The following is a 22,877-nucleotide window of genomic DNA, read 5'->3' as shown; positions in this document are numbered from 1 at the left end:
CTAATTATACGGGGGAAACGATAAAATAAAAGGAAAACTTATTAATCTAAATAAAAACACTTGAAAATTATTGAACCGAAACGATAGTTAAAAAAGGAACTAGCATAAATATTAAAACCCGAAACAAGGCAAGATCAACGGAATTAAAAAAAAAAAAAAAAACTAATGATAAAATTTATGAATAAAAAGAATTAATTTATTGAGTGCGAAATTGATCGCGAAAAGAAAAAAAATCAAACGTAGTGGAATCAGAAAAACAAAACTGCAATCTGCTTCATAAAATAATCCTATGTTTAAAATATTAAACAATTCTCCTTTTATTTTATTTTTTTGTTGATAAAAACAAGATTTTTAATTACAGCAGATGTGATTCCACACCAAGAAAAACTTGTAATTGATACCGCACTTCCAAAGAATAAGAATTTATTCAAAAGAAAAAGATTTTATTTTTATTAGTCGATGTCAAATAAATATATTTTTCTCTTTTCTTTTTCTGTTCACTGATATGCATGCAATGCATTTTCCCCACCCCCCTCGTAAATCAAGCAGAAAACGAAATCAGCATGCCACACCCTTGAGTTTGATTGACGGCCTAAAGGAAAAAATAAGACATTCCTCCCTTCCCTGCCTTCAAGGTCACGGAGGAAATGACGTTTCTCTGGGTAAACGGGGAAAAAAATCTTCCCCTTCCTTACATTTTCCTCTACTCAACTTCAAGGATGAGTCCAATTTCCGCTTTTTTCGTTCTAGTTTAAAATGGCGGGACATTCGAGCAAAATTTTTCCCGGTTTTCTGGTTTCCCGGTTATCTGGATACCGGATAAATGGTTCTCTACTGTATTTTTAAAAATATTATTAGTAACAATTAAATATTATTAAAAATCTACTTCTTATTTTAATTTGTAAATCAATACTTTTGTTTTGTACAACTTGATAAAACTCTGACAGTAATATTTAATGTTCCTTCAAACTTAAGAGAGTTCTACAAAAAAGTTCGATAAAGTTGCGGCCCGCCATTTGATTTGTGTTTTTAATTGTGGCCCCCAGCCTCATGTAAGTTGGAAACCCCTGTTCTAGAGTATACTTATGAATTATAGAAGATCATTCCTTGCAATGAACTATTTTGTCTATAGGTGTACAGTTTTGATTTTGATTATTAGGAAGAACTAATAACTTTCAAAAACTCAACAGTTATATTAATATGTTACCGATTATATTATTATGTACCCAGTATTCCGAATTGCAATGTATATCATTCCAATACATCTTGTTTCTTACAAAATATAATATTTAAAAATTTGAAGGGAGAAAAAGAATTTTTTATGAAATGAAAAATTGCATTACAATAATGTGTTTAGAATTTCATATTTATCAGAAAAATCAATCTGTTTGATTATTTAAACTATGTTTTAAAATTATGATTCCAGTTATTTTTCTTACTTCCAAACTACCAATTTTCCAATTAACCCATTTGCCACCAATTAAATGGGCAAAAAAAAATTTAAAAATTATTGTACCATACCTGCCAAGTCACCTGTTTTTTTAACAAAGACTCCTGTATTTTACAACTATCTCCTGCTTACTCCTATATTGTCAAATTTCTCCGTATTTGTTGAAGAAATTAAAAAAACAAAATTGTGATAAAATATTCACTGATGGCAAAAACACTTCTCTTATTCCTCAATAGATGGTGCTATTACCAGTATGTTGAATGTCAGTAGTTTAAATCAAGAACGTGATGGCTCAGGGAATAAATGATGCTCCTTCCAATGAGGTGAACCGGGTTCGAATCCCAGTGATGACTGGTTAATACGAATTCCGCATCCAGCTTGCACCGACCACTGTGTTGACGTAAAATATCCTCAGTGGTAGATGGATCACAAGTTAAGAGTCTCCTTGACGTCAGGCTAACCGTGGGTGGTTTTCCTCTTCATGTAATGCAAATGCTATTTAGTTCCATCAAAAAGTCATACACAAAGGCAGATTTCTCCCAATACTTGATCCAGGAGTTCCCTTGTCTTCTGGATTAGGTTCTTCAAAATTACGAGGCTACAGAGTTGAACACCAGTAGTTGTAAACCCCAAATTGGGTTGACTGTTCAACGTCGATTATAAAATAAAATAGTTTAAGAAATTATGAAAATGGTTTGAAATTTTTTTCTCTGTATATTAGGACTTATATACATATTTTTTACATCGCTGAATGTAAGTGCTTATAGTATTTCCAATTTTGAATTTCTCTTTTTGACTCACATGATTATGTATGATGTATCAAATTGTTACTCGCAGCTTAAAAAATGTCTCAAGTAAAATTTTATTTCTCCTTTGTTTACAGGTATGTTTTACCGTAGTCTAAATTTATTTTGAATTTAGTTTTTAGTTATTGCCCTTGGACCTTCCATTCACGATGTACAAATTTGATCTTTAGTTCAAAATATCCCACAATTTTAGTTTATTCAAAGTCCATTCCTGAAGAAATCGGAAAAGTTTACTACTTTTTAATGTCGTAAAAATCTATTTCCTGTTAATACTAAATTAAAGTTTTATTAATGAGGAAAAATTAAGCCCAATTTAGATAGCAGAATTTGAATGCTATCTATTTGTGTAGTATATCAACCTTTACAAAAATGCAATTCCGATTCCCTAGTATATAAGACATGTTGACTCGATTCTATGTTGGAGTGCCTTTTTATAGATGAAGGTTGACATTATCAATTACTGCTATACCCACATTGGTGACTTTCGTACGAGATGTGAACACGCCAACTTGACAATAACACCCACTTCGATGTGAACACACTTACTTTGATGAATGGTTCTCTTTTAACAGTTCACTTGCTTCTTGTTCAGACTACGACATGATCCACCTCCTCGCACTGTTGCTACTCAGTCTCGATCAAACATAATGTACAATGTATACACTCGACTGCTAGAGACGACACAGACGTGACCACAACCGTGATCTTAATACAGCTCTCCCGGCTTTTCACAAAACAGCAATGAGTCAACTAGTGGTATCTATGCATTGAATTCTATCTCAGCCAAAATTCTGGTGGGAGAGTACTGTAGTGCATCTACCACTACAAAAATACAATTCCAATTCACTAGTATCTAAGACATGTTAATTTGATTCTATGTTGGGCTACCTTTTCATAGACGAATGTCAACATTGTTGATAACTTTACTCCCCATAATTTGAACTGTAATAACAAGCTTCAACTTTGTTTGAAACTTGAATTAACTATCATATATACTAAATTAATAATGTCCTGACATTAAAATCTGCGAATTGTTCTGTTTTTTGTAATAATTCATGGTTCACTAAACCATGATTTATTACAAAAAAATTTACAAAGTTACCCATTTCCTATGCAGAGACTAAATCTGCTTGCCCATATTTATACCAGTAATGTGTTTAACAATTACAATTGTCAGCTTAACAATTACAATTATCAGTTCCTGACATTATTTTTGTGGAAATGTGACATATTCGCCTATATCTGATATAGTAACAGGCAACCTCCATCTATTAAAATATATGAAATTCTAAATGCTGATAATATCTGAAATTTGATGTTTTCGATGAAAATGGCAATTACTTGGTATGCAGACAACAAATAACTCAAGTGTGTGAAAAGGAGACATTGCTTCCAAGCAGAATTTCATTATTCAAAATATCAATTAGTTATTCTTAATACCCTAACGGATACTGTTCTACTATTGTATAAGTTCCTATATGCCTTGAAATATTGATATTTTTAATTTATTAGAAATTATGAACTGATGAAACGTCTTTTTTTAGATTTAGTCCAGGATCTTTGTCTGGAGGTAATAGCAGCACAGAAAATGTTAACAGACAGCAAGCATTAAAGTTTGTATATTTTTAACTGTGGTCTTAGAAATGCAAATTAAACATGCACATAAACAAGAATATTAATAAAATCCATACAAACTTTCTATTACTTTTTAAATAAAATATATGTCCCATGAAAAATATTTATCAAGTATTTGAAAACAGTGAATTGGGTATTCTATACATTGCACAGTGCACAAAATTAAAAACCGACCACAATTAATAACTTCTGATCTAATGATTGGATCTTCATATTCTGGGACTCATTCGTAAGGGTTTGAGAGGGTGATATTAAATATGCTAATTAATTAGTATGGATGATATTTTAAGTTATGAAATCAGACACAAAAACTTATTTTTTTTTGAAAGAACATACCCATTTTTGACAGATTCAGATTTCTATTTCCCTAAATACTGATACTAAATACTGTAGCCGCATTCTGAGAAATATAATCCTAATAGTTAGGTCAGGAGAGCGCTTCAAAGTTAACACCCCTTAATGCTAATTTTATTTTTTGCATATTTTACCATATCTCTAAGACTTTTTAAACAAATTGAAAAATGTTTGCACACAATTATAAAATTCATTCATCCAAAGATTATAAAATTCATTTATCCATGCAAAAATTAACTTTAAATAAATAATTATAATTTTTTTTATTATTTTACTTAAAAGTAGTCAAAAAAAATTTGAATTGTAAGCTATGCAATTCTTTGCATCATTTTAAAGAATATAATGTTGTATGGCAAAATACAAAATTTTAGTGACGTCAGTCAAATAGTTCCAGAGAAATTGAATTTTTATAATATGACTTCTTTGAAATTTGATTCCATTAGAACTTTTTGGCTGATTTCACTCAAATTTTGTATTTTGCTGTCAAAAATAATATACTTTAAAAGGATATAAAGAATTGTATACCTTACAATTCAAAATATTTTTGACTATTATTAAATAAAGCAATGAAAAATTATATAGATTTATTAAAATTATTTTTTCCCTGTAGTTATTTTTGGATGAATGAGCTTTATAATTGTGTGCAAACAATTTTCAATTTGCTTATAAAGTTTTCGAGATATGACGCAATACACAAAAAGTAAAGTTAACATTAAGTGGTCTAACCTTTGGTTTGCTTTCCTGACCAAACGGTAGGGGGCCATGTATCCCAGATTGCAGCTGCCCTCTATGTTTTGGGGGTCAGAAATACGAATTCGTCAAAAAAAGGTATGTTTATTCAGAGAAAGTACCTTTTTTTTGTCTGATTTCGTAACTTAAAATATCACCTGCACTAGTTAATTAGCATGTTTGAAATAACTCCCTTAAACCATTAAGAATGAGTCCTAGAACATGAAGGTCCTTTTTTATTTTGCGCACTGTACATCTTATGTATCTTCATAAGTATTAAAATATGGTACTATTAAATTACCTACTCCTTCATATTTACCATACAAAACTTTATTTATGCAGGATTTTTTTTTAGAAATGTCTAATCTGGTATGCTTGAGTTTAATCTGGGTATCTTAATCTTATATTTACATCTTATATAAATGGATGCGGAAACAGCTTTCACAGAAATTCATCATTACAGAAAATTCTTTACTATAACTATTCCAATTAGAATCTCGCAATTATTATCTATTAGTCCATAACAATTTTTAGCACATTAATGTAGTGTTAAATGCATTGTTATTATTTATTTTAAATGATATTTTAAGTGTGTTTGTGATGTTTAATTGAGTATGAAATAAAAGCTTCATATTAAAAGTCTGGCATAAATTTTTTTTCATTTAAATTTAATCAATGAATTTTTTTATTTAATTTTTTAAATAACCGATCTTTTCTTTAAACTTGATTAATAAATTTTTTATAAAAAATTTCCATTGATAAATAATTTTTTATTATGATTCCAGTTATAATCCATATTCGTTACTATCTTGTTCCAATTCATCGCCTGGCCGACAAACAACAGAAACTAAAAATGATTACCTGAAGATGTCTCCAAGCTCTGGTAAGTTTTAGACACTATTTTAAATATTATTCCTTTATTATCTGTATTCATTCAATGTCTGTATTCATTTGTAATAAGATCTATTTGTTTAATTTAGACTAAAAAGTAATTTTTTATTGAATATATTATCTTAAAATTTTACATTCTTCATTCAGAAAAAATTGTTTTTAAATTGGATCACATTAATCTTTCATGTAAATAAAATATAAAACATTGATTTCACATGTTCCTGCGTGCAATGGCGCCACCCCTTCCACCCTTCCAACAAACTCCAGTTCAGATAAGTTGATAGTATAATAACATTATGCAAAACATTAATGTTCTCCAGAAATTAAGATAAATAACGAAAAATAGTGACTCATAATGAGCAACCGTTTGGTCCATTAAGCAGCCCTATTGGGGAAACTCCGAATCATAAAATTGCCTTTATGTATGAGGATAGAGTGAGGGTTAAATGTACGGTTGCTCATAATTTTCACTGGTATGTAAATAAAGCCATACAGTCTTTCATAGATCAAAATTAATCTAAAACATAATATTTTATTAAAAAATGAAAAAATTAGTAATATTTGTGTCAAACAATTGCACTTGAAATCAGAATCATTTCTTGTGTTGCTTATGTTATTGTTTCTGTAGAGAGTTGGTTGAGGCAAGCGTGTTCAGATCACGTCTGTGACCCATGTGGGGCTAGGCTACAAACACTGTCAACCTTCATCTATGAAAAGGTACCCCAACATAGAATTGAGTTAGCATGTCTTATATACTAGTGAATTGGAATTGTATTTTTGTAGTGGTAGATACACTACAGTATTCCCCCACCAGAATTATGGCTGTGATAGAATTCTGTGAAGGGATACTACTGGTTGATTTTCCGTTTTGTGAGAAGCCGGGGTATTAAGATTACCGTACTCTTGAATACTGATTGTGAGAGCTGTATTAGGCTCACGGTCTTGGTCGCTCTTGTGTTGCCCTTAGCAGTTGAGTGTATATGTTGTATCGCACACCAATGTAGTGTGGGAGAGTCACATCGACCATGTCAACATTCATCTGTGAAAAGGTACCCCAACATGGAATTGAGTTAACATGTCTTAGATACTAGTGATTTGGAATTGTATTTTTGTAGTGGTAGATGCACTACAGTATTCCCCCACCAGAATTATGGCTGTGATAGAATTCTGTGAAGGGATACTACTGGTTGATTTTCCGTTTTGTGAGAAGCCGGGGTATTAAGATTACCGTACTCTTGAATACTGATTGTGAGAGCTGTATTAGGCTCACGGTCTTGGTCGCTCTTGTGTTGCCCTTAGCAGTTGAGTGTATATATTGTATCGCACACCAATGTAATGTGGGAGAGTCACATCGACCATGTCAACATTCATCTGTGAAAAGGTACCCCAACATAGAATTGAGTTAACATGTCTTAGATACTAGTGATTTGGAATTGTATTTTTGTAGTGGTAGATGCACTACAGTATTCCCCCACCAGAATTATGGCTGTGATAGAATTCTGTGAACGGATACTACTGGTTGATTTTCCGTTTTGTGAGAAGCCGGGGTATTAAGATTATCGTACTCTTGAATACTGATTGTGAGAGCTGTATTAGGCTCACGGTCTTGGTCGCTCTTGTGTTGCCCTTAGCAGTTGAGTGTATATGTTTTATCGCACACCAATGTAGTGTGGGAGAGTCACATCGACCATGTCAACATTCATCTGTGAAAAGGTACCCCAACATGGAATTGAGTTAACATGTCTTAGATACTAGTGATTTGGAATTGTATTTTTGTAGTGGTAGATGCACTACAGTATTCCCCCACCAGAATTATGGCTGTGATAGAATTCTGTGAAGGGATACTACTGGTTGATTTTCCGTTTTGTGAGAAGCCGGGGTATTAAGATTACCGTACTCTTGAATACTGATTGTGAGAGCTGTATTAGGCTCACGGTCTTGGTCGCTCTTGTGTTGCCCTTAGCAGTTGAGTGTTTATGTTGTATCGCACACCAATGTAATGTGGGAGAGTCACATCGACCATGTCAACATTCATCTGTGAAAAGGTACCCCAACATGGAATTGAGTTAACATGTCTTAGATACTAGTGATTTGGAATTGTATTTTTGTAGTGGTAGATGCACTACAGTATTCCCCCACCAGAATTATGACTGTGATAGAATTCTGTGAAGGGATACTACTTGTTGATTTTCCGTTTTGTGAGAAGCCGGGGTATTAAGATTACCGTACTCTTGAATACTGATTGTGAGAGCTGTATTAGGCTCACGGTCTTGGTCGCTCTTGTGTTGCCCTTAGCAGTTGAGTGTATATGTTGTATCGCACACCAATGTAATGTGGGAGAGTCACATCGACCATGTCAACATTCATCTGTGAAAAGGTACCCCAACATGGAATTGAGTTAACATGTCTTAGATACTAGTGATTTGGAATTGTATTTTTGTAGTGGTAGATGCACTACAGTATTCCCCCACCAGAATTATGGCTGTGATAGAATTCTGTGAAGGGATACTACTGGTTGATTTTCCGTTTTGTGAGAAGCCGGGGTATTAAGATTACCGTACTCTTGAATACTGATTGTGAGAGCTGTATTAGGCTCACGGTCTTGGTCGCTCTTGTGTTGCCCTTAGCAGTTGAGTGTTTATGTTGTATCGCACACAAATGTAATGTGGGAGACTCACATCGACCATGTCAACATTCATCTGTGAAAAGGTACCCCAACATGGAATTGAGTTAACATGTCTTAGATACTAGTGATTTGGAATTGTATTTTTGTAGTGGTAGATGCACTACAGTATTCCCCCACCAGAATTATGACTGTGATAGAATTCTGTGAAGGGATACTACTTGTTGATTTTCCGTTTTGTGAGAAGCCGGGGTATTAAGATTACCGTACTCTTGAATACTGATTGTGAGAGCTGTATTAGGCTCACGGTCTTGGTCGCTCTTGTGTTGCCCTTAGCAGTTGAGTGTATATGTTGTATCGCACACCAATGTAATGTGGGAGAGTCACATCGACCATGTCAACATTCATCTGTGAAAAGGTACCCCAACATGTGGTGTGTTTTATTAGTACATAACAGTAAAAATAGCGAGAAAAAAGTATTGCTATAGCTTTGAATAAGTTGCAATTGAATTGTGTTTTAGCTTGTATTGTAAAATGAATGTTATTTATTTTTAGAAAAATCAAATCCGTTTGATTACATATCAATGAAGAAATCTAGTAACTCATCACTTACACCTTCTGATTACGTTGATATGAAGGCTTCTCATAAATCAGGTAATTTCTGTACTGTATAACATACAATGCCTCAAAATTAAAATTGCTTTTAGGAAGTGGTTAAAGGTGCTTTTTTCATTGGAGGTTTTTAAGAAGTGCTTAATATTTCATTTTCAAAAATGAGAATTTTTTTTTTTTTTACTGTATAGATTTTTATTGAACATTTTCACAATTCATTCAACCACAACCCATTTCGGCATATCGTCCTTAAGTGCCAATCATTTTACATGATTGATGAAATATTTGCGAATCCGCATATATGCCTACAGAGATGGGTCTGGTGAGATTCTCATGCGCAACTCTGCTGCATTTTGCAAGATATTCTCAATTTCAGGCTTCTTTTTCCACCCTCTTAAATAAAACCGAAAAATCTTGAAATTTTTTTATGGTCGCTAATATAATCTGGAAAAAAATACTTTGTCGGAAAGTAGTTATTATATCATGATCATGTCTTAATTATTTCGCATTTTTTTCATGTGTCTAGTGCTTAAATTTTTTTTGAGTGCTTAAGTACTTAAAAGGTGCTTATTTTTTTTTGTAAGATTTGGCTACGCACCCTGAAAATGTCGTATCAGAAATTTTAAAAATCCCTTCATAAATGGACAAGAAAATAACTTTATTACTGCAAGATTAATTTAAATGCAATACTAATTAGTCATACTGAAGGTGTTAATAATTTTCATGTGCAGAACAGATTTAACTACTTATTCACATCAAATTTATCACTAATCCATAGTTTTTCTCAGTCTGACCCAAAAAGACTGTTTCAAATTTTTTCAGTGAGACCTGTCGTGTTTTTTTTTGTTTTTTTTTTACCCCTTTCACAGACTTTCTTGATTTCTTATTATGATTCTTTTTGAGGAGCAAAGTACAAGTTTCGAAGGAAAATAACAGTTACATTGTAGTAGATAATGACAATTCACAATACATTGTCATAAAAAAAAACTCATTTTTATGAGTGATTGAGAATCTAGTTGTTGTTGAATCTCTTAATTATGGAATTGTGCTTTCTTTAAATTATGCAAATCTTCTGATGCTGTTTTTTTTTTTTACAATCAATTAAGCAGTTTATTGCTTATTTAGCCGCTATTTGGAAAAAAAACACCCAGGTCTTCAATTATTGAAAAAAGAAAAGATCATTGTTAGAAAATATTTAAAAAGTGCAGTGTTTATTTTTTTTAAAAAATACAACTTAAACTTTTTTCAATTAAACTTTCTCAAATTAAACTTTTTAATATTTTATTTTTATTCAAGGATAGGTTTATCGCTCTTTAATGTATTCCTTTTTTTTTAAACTAAAAATTGATAGTAATGAACTAAATGTAAAGATTATGGGAGGGGAATCAGGAGTTTCATGTCTTATGGCGTCAGCTGTTTCTAAATTTTCAATCCATCAAAGTTTTTTTTATTTTTCTGCTTATAAAGATTTTTATAAACACTTTACGTTATGACATAGTCTGCAACAGGTTAATTTATGCCACATTCCTTCCCCCTTTCTGTGCAAGTGCTTTATGCAAAAATACAATTTAGAGTTGATAACTAATCAAAAGATGCAAGAATTACGCAATACCAATTGTAAAACCTTAATGTTATGAAACATCCCGATGTATCGAAACATTGCGATATTAGAGTAACGATACATTGAGAAGTATGGGTACTTTAAAATAGATGCTGTAGGAATGTTCAAAAGTAATTGCTATAAATATCATTTGCAGGAGGATCCTTAAAGAAGAATACTTACATGACCATGGCTCATGGTGGAGCTTCAGATGAAGAACCTGTCATCATGCAAGCAGGCTACATGGATATGTCGCCTTCCAATTCCCTTCCTAACAGTAAGAATTCTTTAATTGGGCTTTGAGTCTCTTTTACAGCCTTTTTTTTCAAGTGTATTCAGCTCTTTTTCTTCTGTCAACTCTATCATGAAAATCCCCCATAACTGTCTCCCTTCATTAGAATATATATATATATATATATATATATATATATATATATATATATATATATATATATATATATATATATATATATATATATATATATATATATATATATATATATATATTTTAATTTACACCCTCCATCATCTTCTCAGACATAAGACGTCTTGCAGTCCAATACAATAGTGAACTAGCTCCGGAAGGTGAGAGGGCTTGAAAGTCGTCACATCAACGAATGTCAAAAAGAGAGGGGTAATCAAATAGATGCTCCCCAGTCATAGGCGAAGTGTTGCAGAGCACACAAAGAGGTGAATTTTAAATAGATGGGCCTGCAAGTAGTCATGTCCAGTAATTATTCTAAGACAAGCAACTCCCTCGGCCCTGAGAAGTAGGGGAAAGAGGAGAGCGCTGCTGGCCACCAAGAAGGCTAGCCCAGGATTTTCACTATAATATGGAGAAATGCAAATAAAATCATAAATACAGCATAACAGGGTGGCTGCTATTCTGTACAGTTCTATCTTTCAGCTAATCTTGCATATTTAAATTCCTTGCTCTTCTTCAGATAAATGTAGGTTCCAAGATCAGAAGTGACTGTATTCCAGGTGTACCCTGGAATACAGTCATGTCATCCTTCCAGGTCCAAAAACTCGAAACAGGTGATTTGTCCACGAATTTCGCGAAATTCTGAGTTTTTTTCAAGACCATTGATTTGCGATCTTCCAAAACTTATAATCCAACGAAATTTTCACAGCAATCTAAAATTTTGAACAAGAGTGAAGAAGACTTAAAGGAAGAATTAAAGAGCTCCGGAATCTAAAATTTGATTTTTGAGAATTTCGCTAAATTAGCGAGGCGTTTACATGTATGTGATTCTTCCGCCAATTAGATTATTCTTCTTCAGATTTTTGCTGTTTTTTAATATTTGAAACTACACTGAATAGCAATAACTACCTAATAGTAATAGGAGATTTTATTGCTCTTATTAATTTAATTGTTGGTGACGCGCCATCGCCTTCCTCACTGGCAAGCTAATGGCCTTCCCACGATATTTTTTTTGTAGATCAGTACCATTATCTTTGAACTAAACTTGGGGATCATTCCTTAATTTTGTATTTACTTGTGAGTTCCCAGAGTAGTCCAGAATCCCAAAACTTCTTCATCTCCAAATTTCCATCTCCCTTTTATTCATTAAATTTAAGAATTATTGAGAATATTTACTGTAATATTTTTACCTAAGGAACTATCCACCAATCGCATAAAGTTTTTGTATATTTTTTATTTTACTTTATTGTTTTTATGTTGACTATGTATTCGTATATGTATTATGTTGACTATGTATTCGTATTAATAATTATAAAATATATATTGAAGAAATTGATAAATACATTATTCCAAATCTATGCATACGTTTGTATTGAAATTGTGTCAATTATAGAAAAAAAATAATATTTGAAAAAGCTGATGGATAATCACATTCTCTCACTCTACATTTGTTGAATAAACTGTTTTTTATTAAATAAAATGTTTTATTCAAATTTCTTTACTAAATGATACATAAATTTTTAGACGACTAAAAAAGAAATATTGTATTTTATGATTTAAAAAAAAAAAAAAAAGAATTAGCAATCAATTATTAGCGAAGAAATTATGAATGAAATTTTACGCTACACGCGCGAAGTTAAGCTCCTCGTTAATTAACCTCATTTAAATATTAATCACCCCAGTTAAATATTCTTCATTGTCGCCAAATTATTTTTTTTAATATCATTTTTTTAATTTTTCTTGGTTTCTACTAAATAACAGTTGGAACTATAGATTTTTCAATAGAAAAATACATAAATTAATATGGTGTAAAAAGATTTATACTTCATATTTGAAATTTTTTTTAGCTGCAATTAAATTAAGTAGAATTATCTTTGGATAAACGGATTTTATGAGTGGGTGCAATTTTTTTTAATTACTTTATTTGTTTTAAAAATATGCCAAGAAATAAAAAAGGGAAATTAACATTAAGGGGTCCGAGTATTGGAATGCTCTCCTAACCAAAATATGGGGACCATATTTCTCAGATTGCAGCTTTCTCCTATATTTTGAAGGTTAAGATTTCAAATATGTAAAATATATCTATATTTGTTCAGAAAAAAGTACTTTTTGTGTCTGATTTCGTAACTTAATTATTATTTTGCACTAAATAATCAGCATATTTGAGATCACTCCTAGAAACTTTTAAGATTGACACCTAGTCTTTTATTTTCTTTGCCGTATAGATTGTAATTTTAAATTACAAAAAGTGCATGATTTTTACTATTTTCTCTATAATGTTTATCAGAAACTAGTTATTTCATCATGCTTATGTGAAGTTTTTGAATTTTATTGATTTTATGTTTATAAATTAAGAATTTTAAATTACAAAAAGTGCATGATTTTTACTATTTTCTCTATAATGTTTATCAGAAACTAGTTATTTCATCATGCTTATGTGAAGTTTTTGAATTTTATTGATTTTATGTTTATAAATTAAGAACTTTAAACAATAGAAAGAAATATTTTTTATTACTGCACAGATCCTAATTATGTTTTTTTTTTTTTTTTGGTAAGTGATTAAAAATATTTTTTGAGTGCTTGAAAAGTACTTAAAAGGTGCTTATTTTTTGTTGAAAAATCTGGCCATATTATCTTTAAATATCTAAATTATCTTTCATTTACAGGTTCAGAATTTAATGAAAGATTGATGAATTTTCATCATAACACTAAGAATGATAAAGAACTTTTGAAATCTTATGAGTTGGAAAAGGTATTCATATCCAAATTGTATATATATATATTTTCTTTTTTTGTTAATTTCATTTGAATCTAATTCTATTTGCCTTTCTACTCAAGTGAATTTTATGTATTAGGTAGTTGAAAAAAATTTTCAATTGCTTTTAAACCATTATTTTTCAAGCATTGGAATGTAGATCACTTGTTCTTCTTGTAGATAACTTGTCAATTTTTTATTAGGTGTTGATAGATCGAGATTTCGAAACAAGATACCTGGTGGCTCTGTAATCGAAAAGCAATTTCGGAATTTATCTACAATTTCAGAATTTTAAGAGCTTTTCTAAAAAAGTTACTAGCATAAAAAACTTATATATTTTTGTTTGAAATATAAGTGCAACAATGAGTGCTTGATTTTAATATTCATCTAAGGATGAGCCATTCTCATCAATAGAGCTTTTTGAGCTACCAATAAGTTTTACTTAACTTGGGTATACTATGTATGTTACAGATAGTTGCCATCATAATTAACATATTCATTTTATCTTACTGTTTTGCTTCATTTGCGCTCTCTATGTTTGATCCATTGCTGAAGCCATAAACAATGAGATTTTAGAATTTGAAATATCAATAGAGTACAGTCATTCTAAATTAAGTTATTTAAAATATTTTTTCCTTTGCCAATTATATATATGTGTATATTTATAGATAAAAAAAGAGAAAAACTAAGAAAATTAATAAGTTTTAATTACTGCACATAAGTTGTAAGTATATAGAACTCATGAAATAAGTTAAAAATTATGAAAAAGCATGGAAAATAATATACTAAACTAACTCAGTGGCGCGACAGCCCATGTAGGGCCTACTGTGCCCATCTCAGTTTTCTTGACCTTGGACTCTGGGGTGCAGGAGCAGACGTTCCGGTTAGGTGGTCAGCCGTTAAAAGAGGAGAAAAATTATTAAAATAAAATACTTCTGAAAATATTTTTTAAAAAATCAACAAAAAAGTTGTGATAGCCTTATTATGATCTCTGGGTACCCATTGTTCAAATACTTTTTTTTTTCTGGATTGACTCCGTTAAATGCCACAACATTTCGAATCATGGGTTGCAAAAACTGTCTCATTGATGTTTGTCCTTGGATTGATTTTCATATCCTGCCTATGTACGTGTTTCAAGACGTCACAAAATACTTTTCCTTCTTCAGAATTCATATTTATATGGAAATCACCCTCGAGCCAGTAATTATACATTAAAAATGCCTGCTAGTGAAAATGAAAAGAAAAACAGCAACGGTCGCCATAGCAACGCTTGTTTACTATTACTCTTCATAACACTGTTTACTATTATTCTTGAACACAGTTGAAAAGTGTGTGGGCGCTTTCAAATCCAAACTGATCAATCCATCAGAAGTCAAGCATCCTTGATTGCGATCAGTGTGCGTTTGGGTGACCACTTGGATCAGATTGTGTAGGGACCGAGGGTGTGCGGTATTGGTCCTCGTTAAACTGTTCTACCGTAAAGTACTCGACTTGGTGCACAGGTTGTTGGGCTACCAAAGGGGAGGCGCCATCTCCTCTGCAGAGGATCAAAATTGCGATGGCATGTCTTCGGATCATCCTCAGGGGCGTTTATCAGACCGTCGCCAATAGCCCATTGTGCACCTTTAATGCGAGATTAATAAAATACCTACCTATCTAACTTTCTAAATTATAATTAGTTGTTTCACAGCCTAATACTGTTTCGAAAACGGGAAGAAAATTCTGAAGTTAATTATTTTTGCTCTAGCTATTGCTAGATGGCATGTAACTCCAGAAAGCCACCTTATTTCATGGCACTTTTCTGGCTGTAGTGTGTTTGAACTGTAGAATAAACTATCATCTTTCAAGTTTTTACATATTATCTTTTCAGGTTCTTTCATTGCTTCAAGTTGAAGATACCTCTAAGAATATAAGCGTAAGTTCAGAGTTTTTTGTCTTAATCATTAAGTTCTTACATTTAACTGTATGTCATCACTTAAAAGTCTACTTCACAGAATTGCCATATTCTTAAAAATCGCCATATTTCAAGTGATTCATAGGATAGAAAACAATTTAAAAAGGCTAAATTGTTCATAAACAAAGGAAATAATAGAAATCCATTTGCTTTGATGAGCTAATGGATTTCTATTATTGACCTCGAAGGTGTCAAGAATGACAAAACTTCACCTCAAAATTTCCATCTCCCTTTTATTCATTTAATTAAATAGAGATAAGAATTAATTGAATTGAGATTTTTGAATGTAAGATTAAAAAATCTTACATACATACCTATAGGGCTGTCCACTAATTGCATAATTTTTTAAAAACTTTTATTGTACTTAATCACTTTTTTTTACTTATTATTTTTTAGTATTGTATTATTACTTTTAAAAAAATTTTGTGCTCTTAATTTGTTTAATGAAAAAACTCAATAGCATTTAGAGGCAAGATTTTAAAAAAAGTATTAAGTGTAATATTTTAAATGCAGCATTAAATCTTGTTATTCAGATTTGTCATTCCAAAAAACTTTAAATTATTTCTTAATGACTTGATTTAAAACAGTTGAAATAAAAAATTCAGTTACGTCAAATTTGTTTATTGTGAGTGTAGGGACTATATAATACTTCTGACAAAAATGTTTAGCTTCAATACTCATTGTATTTGCATTCCAAAACTACTTAAATGTTTTTAATCATGTCACTAAAGAAAAACTAAACCAAGAAACAAATAATCATGAAAATTTATTAGAGGCCATTCACTAATTTACATTTATAATAAGAATTTATTAAGTTTTCTTTAATTTTTTCACAATTTTATCAAAACGGACCTTTCACTAAATGTCTGGACAGACCCCTGATAATGCAACATAATTTTTGCAACCACTTAAGAAAAGTTACCTCCAACAAGGGGCATGTTAGCATCTGTTACAATAAGGGATGTCATCTATTCTTTTGGTTAGTTGATTTCTGGTTAGTCTAACTTGTTCTGTACACCTGATTGCCTATATCATCTTTTTAATAGCCAAAAAAGATGATTGTGCTCCAGAAAAATCCGGATTTTTCTCTAACTACGATCTGGAAGTTTCCAAGAAATCATTGATCTCATGTTTATATAAAAATTCTTGTATATTATAAAGACATAAATTTTTTGAAATGGGTCATTAATTATTTTATTCTAAGAAATTTTGAAGATTGATCAGTTGTTGGGCTCACAATCACCCCTGTAGCTAATCAGTATGATCTTTTTAATTCAGGACCATTTGATTCCAGACATCTAGCAATGTTATTTTGTATCAAATGAGTAAATAAAAGTAAAAAAATCATTTATAAGTGAATATAAAAATTATATTATTGTCAGGATGCGTACAGTTTCCTTATACTTCTTAGAAACTCCTTGGAAATAAAAAAGTCCCCAACGAGTACTTGGAACTACTTAGATTTCCAAATTAGTCCTTAGAATCTCCTTAGATTATTGCGTTGCATAGATAAACTAAGTCCGCTGATGAATTTGCTGTCCAAGCAGGAAATCTAAATGATGACTTAGCTGCCAAAATCTAATAGTTTAAGAAAAACTCTAAAAGAAAAAAAAATTGATTGCAAGAGTTAGAAGGAAAAAAAATAACAGCAAATAATTTTAATTTTACATGTTACAAGCAAACTTAATAATTTACTGTGATTTTTTTTTTTTTTTTTTTTTTTTTGTATAAAATGCCTTAGATTTTTTTTGTGTATTCAAATTTAAAAATATAAGATTGTTAGTTTTTTATGTTAATCTTTAACATCTGTACTTTAACAAGATTTATTACAAGATTTGAAACTGAAAAATGTATTTATGTGTAAAAGTGATAACTTTATTTATTTTTCTTGATGAAGTTTGACAAAGTCAAAATTTACTTCAAAAGGATTAGAGAAAAAATATGCAAAATATACATTTTTGCAAGTTCCTTATAATAACTGCTTTTTAATTTAAAAAAAAAGTTTCTAGCTATCTTTTACACAAAGTTTTAAAATTTTTGATAAGTCCTTAAAATTTTGGACTCCTTGGATACTCCTTGGATTTCTTCTTCTGATCTCTTTGTGAACCCTGATTATTGTTCATATGATTATAACTCACATTTTAAGAAATACAACCTCTTGTCTTTTAGGATTCTTTTAAGAACAAACCACCTCTCCTAATAAATAATATCAGCAGTATTTCTGTACCTCTTTCACCTCATCAAAATTCCTGCAACAGTGAAGCAACTTTTGACATGAAACCTCCCATTCCAGATAGGACGTACTGTAAAAATGAACATATGGAAGACAGTCTTCAGTTTTCCAAAAAGGAATTAAATCCCATCATTCAAAAAAAGAAAGTTAAATTAGGAGATGTGTTTCATCAGGATTCTGTTTTGCATGCACCCAATAATTTGTGCTCAGAAAAAAGCAAAGCCAATACGTATGGGAGAAGGGATGAAGTCGAGAAAGTCGAACTGTCCGATGTCAATAAAAATCCTTGTTCAGAAAATATTTGTGATAATCTTCGACAGAACTGCAAAAGTGGGAATTTTAAAGAAACTCTTTCGGTCGAACCTGTCACCCATTCTGGAGATTACGTAAACATAAATTTAGAAAAGAATGGTAAGCTTACTTTATCAGAAAATGTGAAACATAAAAGCAACCCACTAACTTTTTATCCATGTGATCCTAACTACAGCAATATACAATTCGGAAAACAATTTTGCCCACTACCTAACCCAAATATTGCCACGAGTGATAATTCTTTCAGCACTTCTTCCATTAAATCTTCACAGTCATCTAAATACGAGGACCTGAGAGCACAAAATGTACTTAAGCCACCTTTAGCTCCACTTTATTCTGGCCCGGAGACTGCAAAAAGTATGGCACCCATGCTCCGAAACATTCCAAACACACTTCCGGCATTTCGGAAACAAATGTCCGCACCTGCGGGTCCTCTGTCCCTGCAGGCAGAACTACCATCACCTGGTAGAAAAAGTTCCTGTCCGGTGACAGCATCTACGAGCATGTCTCCAGCCTATGTCACACGCCCAATGCATTTACAGTCTGCCCACTTGCGAGTGTCGGCGTCCAAATCACCTGACCACAGTAGTGTGTCCAGTGTTTCGTCTGCTAGTGATGAAATAAGCTCGGCTCACAGCAGTCCTAAAATACTGAGCACGCCTCAGAATTTCGGTGCCATCGAAGAGGTGACGGATAGCCAACAGTACGAAAATGTTGTGATTCCGCAAAGGCCACCTTCTGCGTGCAGTGAAAAAGAGCTGAATTATGCATCCTTAGATTTGGCTCCTCCCTCTAAAAAAGAAACGATCGTTCATAAACCCGACAGAGAAGAGTTGACGTATGCAGTAATAGACTTTACCAAATCCGAAGGCTTGAAGAACACTTCGGGAAGCTTGCGCGAAGGAGGTCGTCTATAGTTCTAGTCATTGTAGTTCGACAAATTTTATATCTGTTATGTTTGCTTTTATTTAGTTGTTACAGTCGGAGAATTATAAAATTTCTTTAATATATTCATTATGTATTGCTTTCTCCAAACCTTAAACCCATTTATTTGATCCTAAATTAGGGTCCTGTTACTCCCATAAAACACTCTCTTTATAAAATGTGGTATGTTATAGGATCACTCACTTAATATTCAGTGTTGATCTTATATGATAATTATTGAGAAATATACTTTTACTTAAAACACGTATAAAAATTGAATATTTTTTCTGTCATTTATGTCTAGAGCTATTGCATACTAGATGCATCACAACCAATAAGATTACAGTTATTTTCAATCATGGATATACTGCCAAAAGTAACTGTATTTTGTAAAAATGAGATCATGTCTCTAAACCATTTAATTCAGGGTTGCCTCTCCACAAAGAAAACAGGGGAAACATGGAAAGCACAGGGAATTTTAAAATCATCTAAAATAAGAGGGAAACTGCAGGGAATTTTGATTTTTTTTTTCCTTTACAAACTCTGAAAATACAGGAAATTTTGTTTATTTTCATCTTTTAAAAAATGGTGTCCACCCAAAGTGCAATCTATGGGATATTTAAAGATGATATTTCAGCTATATGAAGCTATTTCATTTACTATAGCATTATTTGTTTTAAATATGTTCAACTGTTCCTTTTTTCTTTAAGTTTTCCAGCAATTATAGTTAGTACAATACATACACAATCACAGTGATTGTATTTTTCCTCTTTATATATATTGTACAGAGAAAACCAGATTTGAGTGGCAACCTTGTAATTGTCTGTTACCCTTTCGGAAAAAGTTTGAATCAATAAAACAGATAATTATACACCCATTGAGATAGACCAAAAATGAGAAGTTCTTCTAGATCTTAAAACTCAGTTGCTAAAAATGCTTAATTGTATTTCTTTCTAAAATATTACACATTTGACTTGATCAACTTTGGCAGCATACCATCAATATAGCTAGTTAAACTATGTCAGCATGTGTGGTTATACTTCTTTTCATGGATAGCAAAATTTGCTGCAATGCAATAATTATGTAATTACTACTACCCGAAATAAGACTTTAAATAAGTCTTGTTCAAATAATGCCTTTTTTTTGTTGCGCATGTTAGTAAATTTTTGCAGACAATAATTTAAGTTACATAAGCTGCGTGTAGTTTGAAACTTTTAGTTAAATTAATTGTCGCTAAAGATTTTTATTAAATTCCGAGTGAAGTTATCATTTGTTTTAAATTGTTAACATTTGTTAGAAAGTGTCAATAAGTATTTTTTAATTGAAAATATAATAAGCAAAGATTCATATTTTCTGCAGAATGCTCATTTAGTAAATATATATTTGTTATGAATGTCACAAATAGAAAACTGTTAAAATTAAAAACTTATTTGTTAACTTTCCTGCAGACACCATCTGGCATGGCAGCTGGTGCTGCTTTTCATTTAAGCTTTCTTTTGTTATTATTTTTTAAAGGGGAAAGCTGCTGAGACTTCTTTTTTAAAACATTTTTAAGCTTGTTTCTTATAAAAATTAAAAATCTGAATTTGAAGAATTACATCGCAAAGAACAAAAAGTTTAAAAATATTAAAAAAAGCCTATTACTTGATTATACTCTGGACTATATAGCGTTTTGTTAAATTTCTTTTTTTTTTTTAATGTCATTGCATAAATTTCAATTTAAACAACATTGTCTTTATTTATAATTTTTGAAAACCTTATGTTTGAAATTGTTTTTACATGTATGTTAGATTAAGCTAAATTTTTACAATAATCTTTGTCTGGTTGCACACGAATTTTGATTTATGAAGATAGTGATGTAGCAGGAGTCACTGTGAAAATTTTACTGCTGGGATGGTTAAGAACATTAATTTTTAGTGGCTTGTAATCCAACACTCACAATGTTTGTTTTGTTTTTTTCCTGTGAACCTGTGACCACTCTATACTATTTTATGCCCAGGCTGGACTTGAAAGTGCAACTATTTGCATTCAGCCTTGAGCTTTCACCTAAAAATTTAATCTGATAGTACTCCAAATCTTTAAATTACTTAGCATGTGGAATATATATATATATATATATATATATATATATATATATATATATATATATATAAGCTCATAACGAAGAATAAAACAAAGAAAAATAATAGACATATGAAAAAGGGGGGGGGGAAAAATATATATATAAAAATATATATATATATATATATATATATATATATATATATACATACACAGTGTAACCTCGTAATTTTTTTTTTTTTTTTTTTTGCATCATCCTGCTTCCAACAGCATTTTCTACCTGTACATAAAAAATTTCCTATACCGATAATGTTAAATAATCCTAGATTTTACGTTACCCCTTTTTAAGATAGTATCGGTTTATACGTTATCCTAGCAGATCAAATCTTCTTTAAAAAAAAAAAAAAAAAACATTATTAGCTGTTTGTGGCTCCTTTGACTTTCTATCTTATTGTTCTTTTGTCTCTCGGAGGGAGCTTAGCTCTAGACTTAAAAACAGAAGGGTGGTGGAATGAGCGAAGCACAGGGCGGGTCATTAAAGGATGTATGAGAGCTTAAATTTGTGAGTCGAATTTTCGATGAACTTCAACCTTCGAATCTGGGATTATCCACTCATTTAAAGAATTCCTTCAATATCTGATTTAATGCCTGCAGTCGATGATAGGGATGAAAACGATGAAGATGAGCAAAAACTAGGATATACCCACAGCTAATTGAGAGTTTGAAAGCTCTGAGACATTTGCGAATGTAAACCATAACGTAAATATGCAATCAATAGTAATTGAGAGGGATAATGTTCAAATTGTATCAAAAAGCACAAAAACATATAAACATTACACATATTTTCTAGTAGTTCATCTCATTCTAGTAGTTTTTGTACCCCGATTTTATGTCATCCTGCTACGAGCATTTTTCAAAGCTGGTAAGTCGGAAAATATAAAATCATGGTTCCGCTGTATATGTTAATCAGGGTTGCCACTCCACAGGGAAAACCTGAAAAATAAAGGGAGTTTGAAAAACCACCTAAAATAACAGGGAAAATGCGGGGAATTTTGATATTTCTTCTTTACAAACTGGGAAAATACGGGGAATTTTGTTTCTTATTTTTGTCTGTTAAAAAATGGTGACCACTCAAAGTGTAATCTATGGGATATTTAACCATGATATTTCAGCTACAGTAAACTATTTCATTTACTATAGAATTATTTAAGTATGTTCAGCTGTTTTTCCAGCAATTAAAACTAATAAATATAGTTAGCCCAATTTAGCTCACACAAGAGCACAGTAATTGTTGCTTCCTTTTTATATATTGTGTATAATAGGGGTGTGCAACCTTTTTGAGTTAAGCGCCACTTGCACAGCAGGTAGATTAACTAAGGGCGGCAGGTATATTTTATCATGTTAGCAGCAAATGTGATAATTTTTATATAAACAGCGCTCTAAGCACTAAATATTTTTATCAGTCAACTTAGCATACTTGTAGAAAATTAAATACTTTTAATTATTTGAATTTA

At 31.3% G+C, this 22,877-nt stretch overlaps 1 protein-coding gene across 2 annotated transcripts in view; it reads left to right on the top strand.

Moving 5' to 3' along the window:
• Window positions 1-19,392, top strand: part of LOC107438950 (uncharacterized) — a 39,975-nt gene extending 20,583 nt beyond the window's left edge. For both annotated transcript variants that reach the window (XM_016051385.5, XM_016051378.5), the window contains exons 8-14: window positions 3,801-3,869; window positions 5,760-5,857; window positions 9,044-9,142; window positions 10,858-10,977; window positions 13,791-13,876; window positions 15,750-15,794; window positions 18,003-19,392. In XM_016051385.5, coding sequence (XP_015906871.1) covers window positions 3,801-3,869; window positions 5,760-5,857; window positions 9,044-9,142; window positions 10,858-10,977; window positions 13,791-13,876; window positions 15,750-15,794; window positions 18,003-19,295 — 1,810 coding nt within the window. In that variant the 3' untranslated portion in view covers window positions 19,296-19,392. The remainder of the gene's footprint in view (window positions 1-3,800; window positions 3,870-5,759; window positions 5,858-9,043; window positions 9,143-10,857; window positions 10,978-13,790; window positions 13,877-15,749; window positions 15,795-18,002) is intronic.
• The last annotated feature ends 3,485 nt before the right edge of the window (window positions 19,393-22,877 follow it).

Source organism: Parasteatoda tepidariorum, chromosome 6 (genome assembly GCF_982258835.1).
Source record: "Parasteatoda tepidariorum strain Cologne lab strain chromosome 6, Ptep-v5.0, whole genome shotgun sequence".
Taxonomy (NCBI): Eukaryota; Metazoa; Arthropoda; class Arachnida; order Araneae; family Theridiidae; genus Parasteatoda; species Parasteatoda tepidariorum.
Note: the sequence above shows the minus strand (reverse complement) of the source record. Positions and strands in the feature narration are given on the sequence as shown.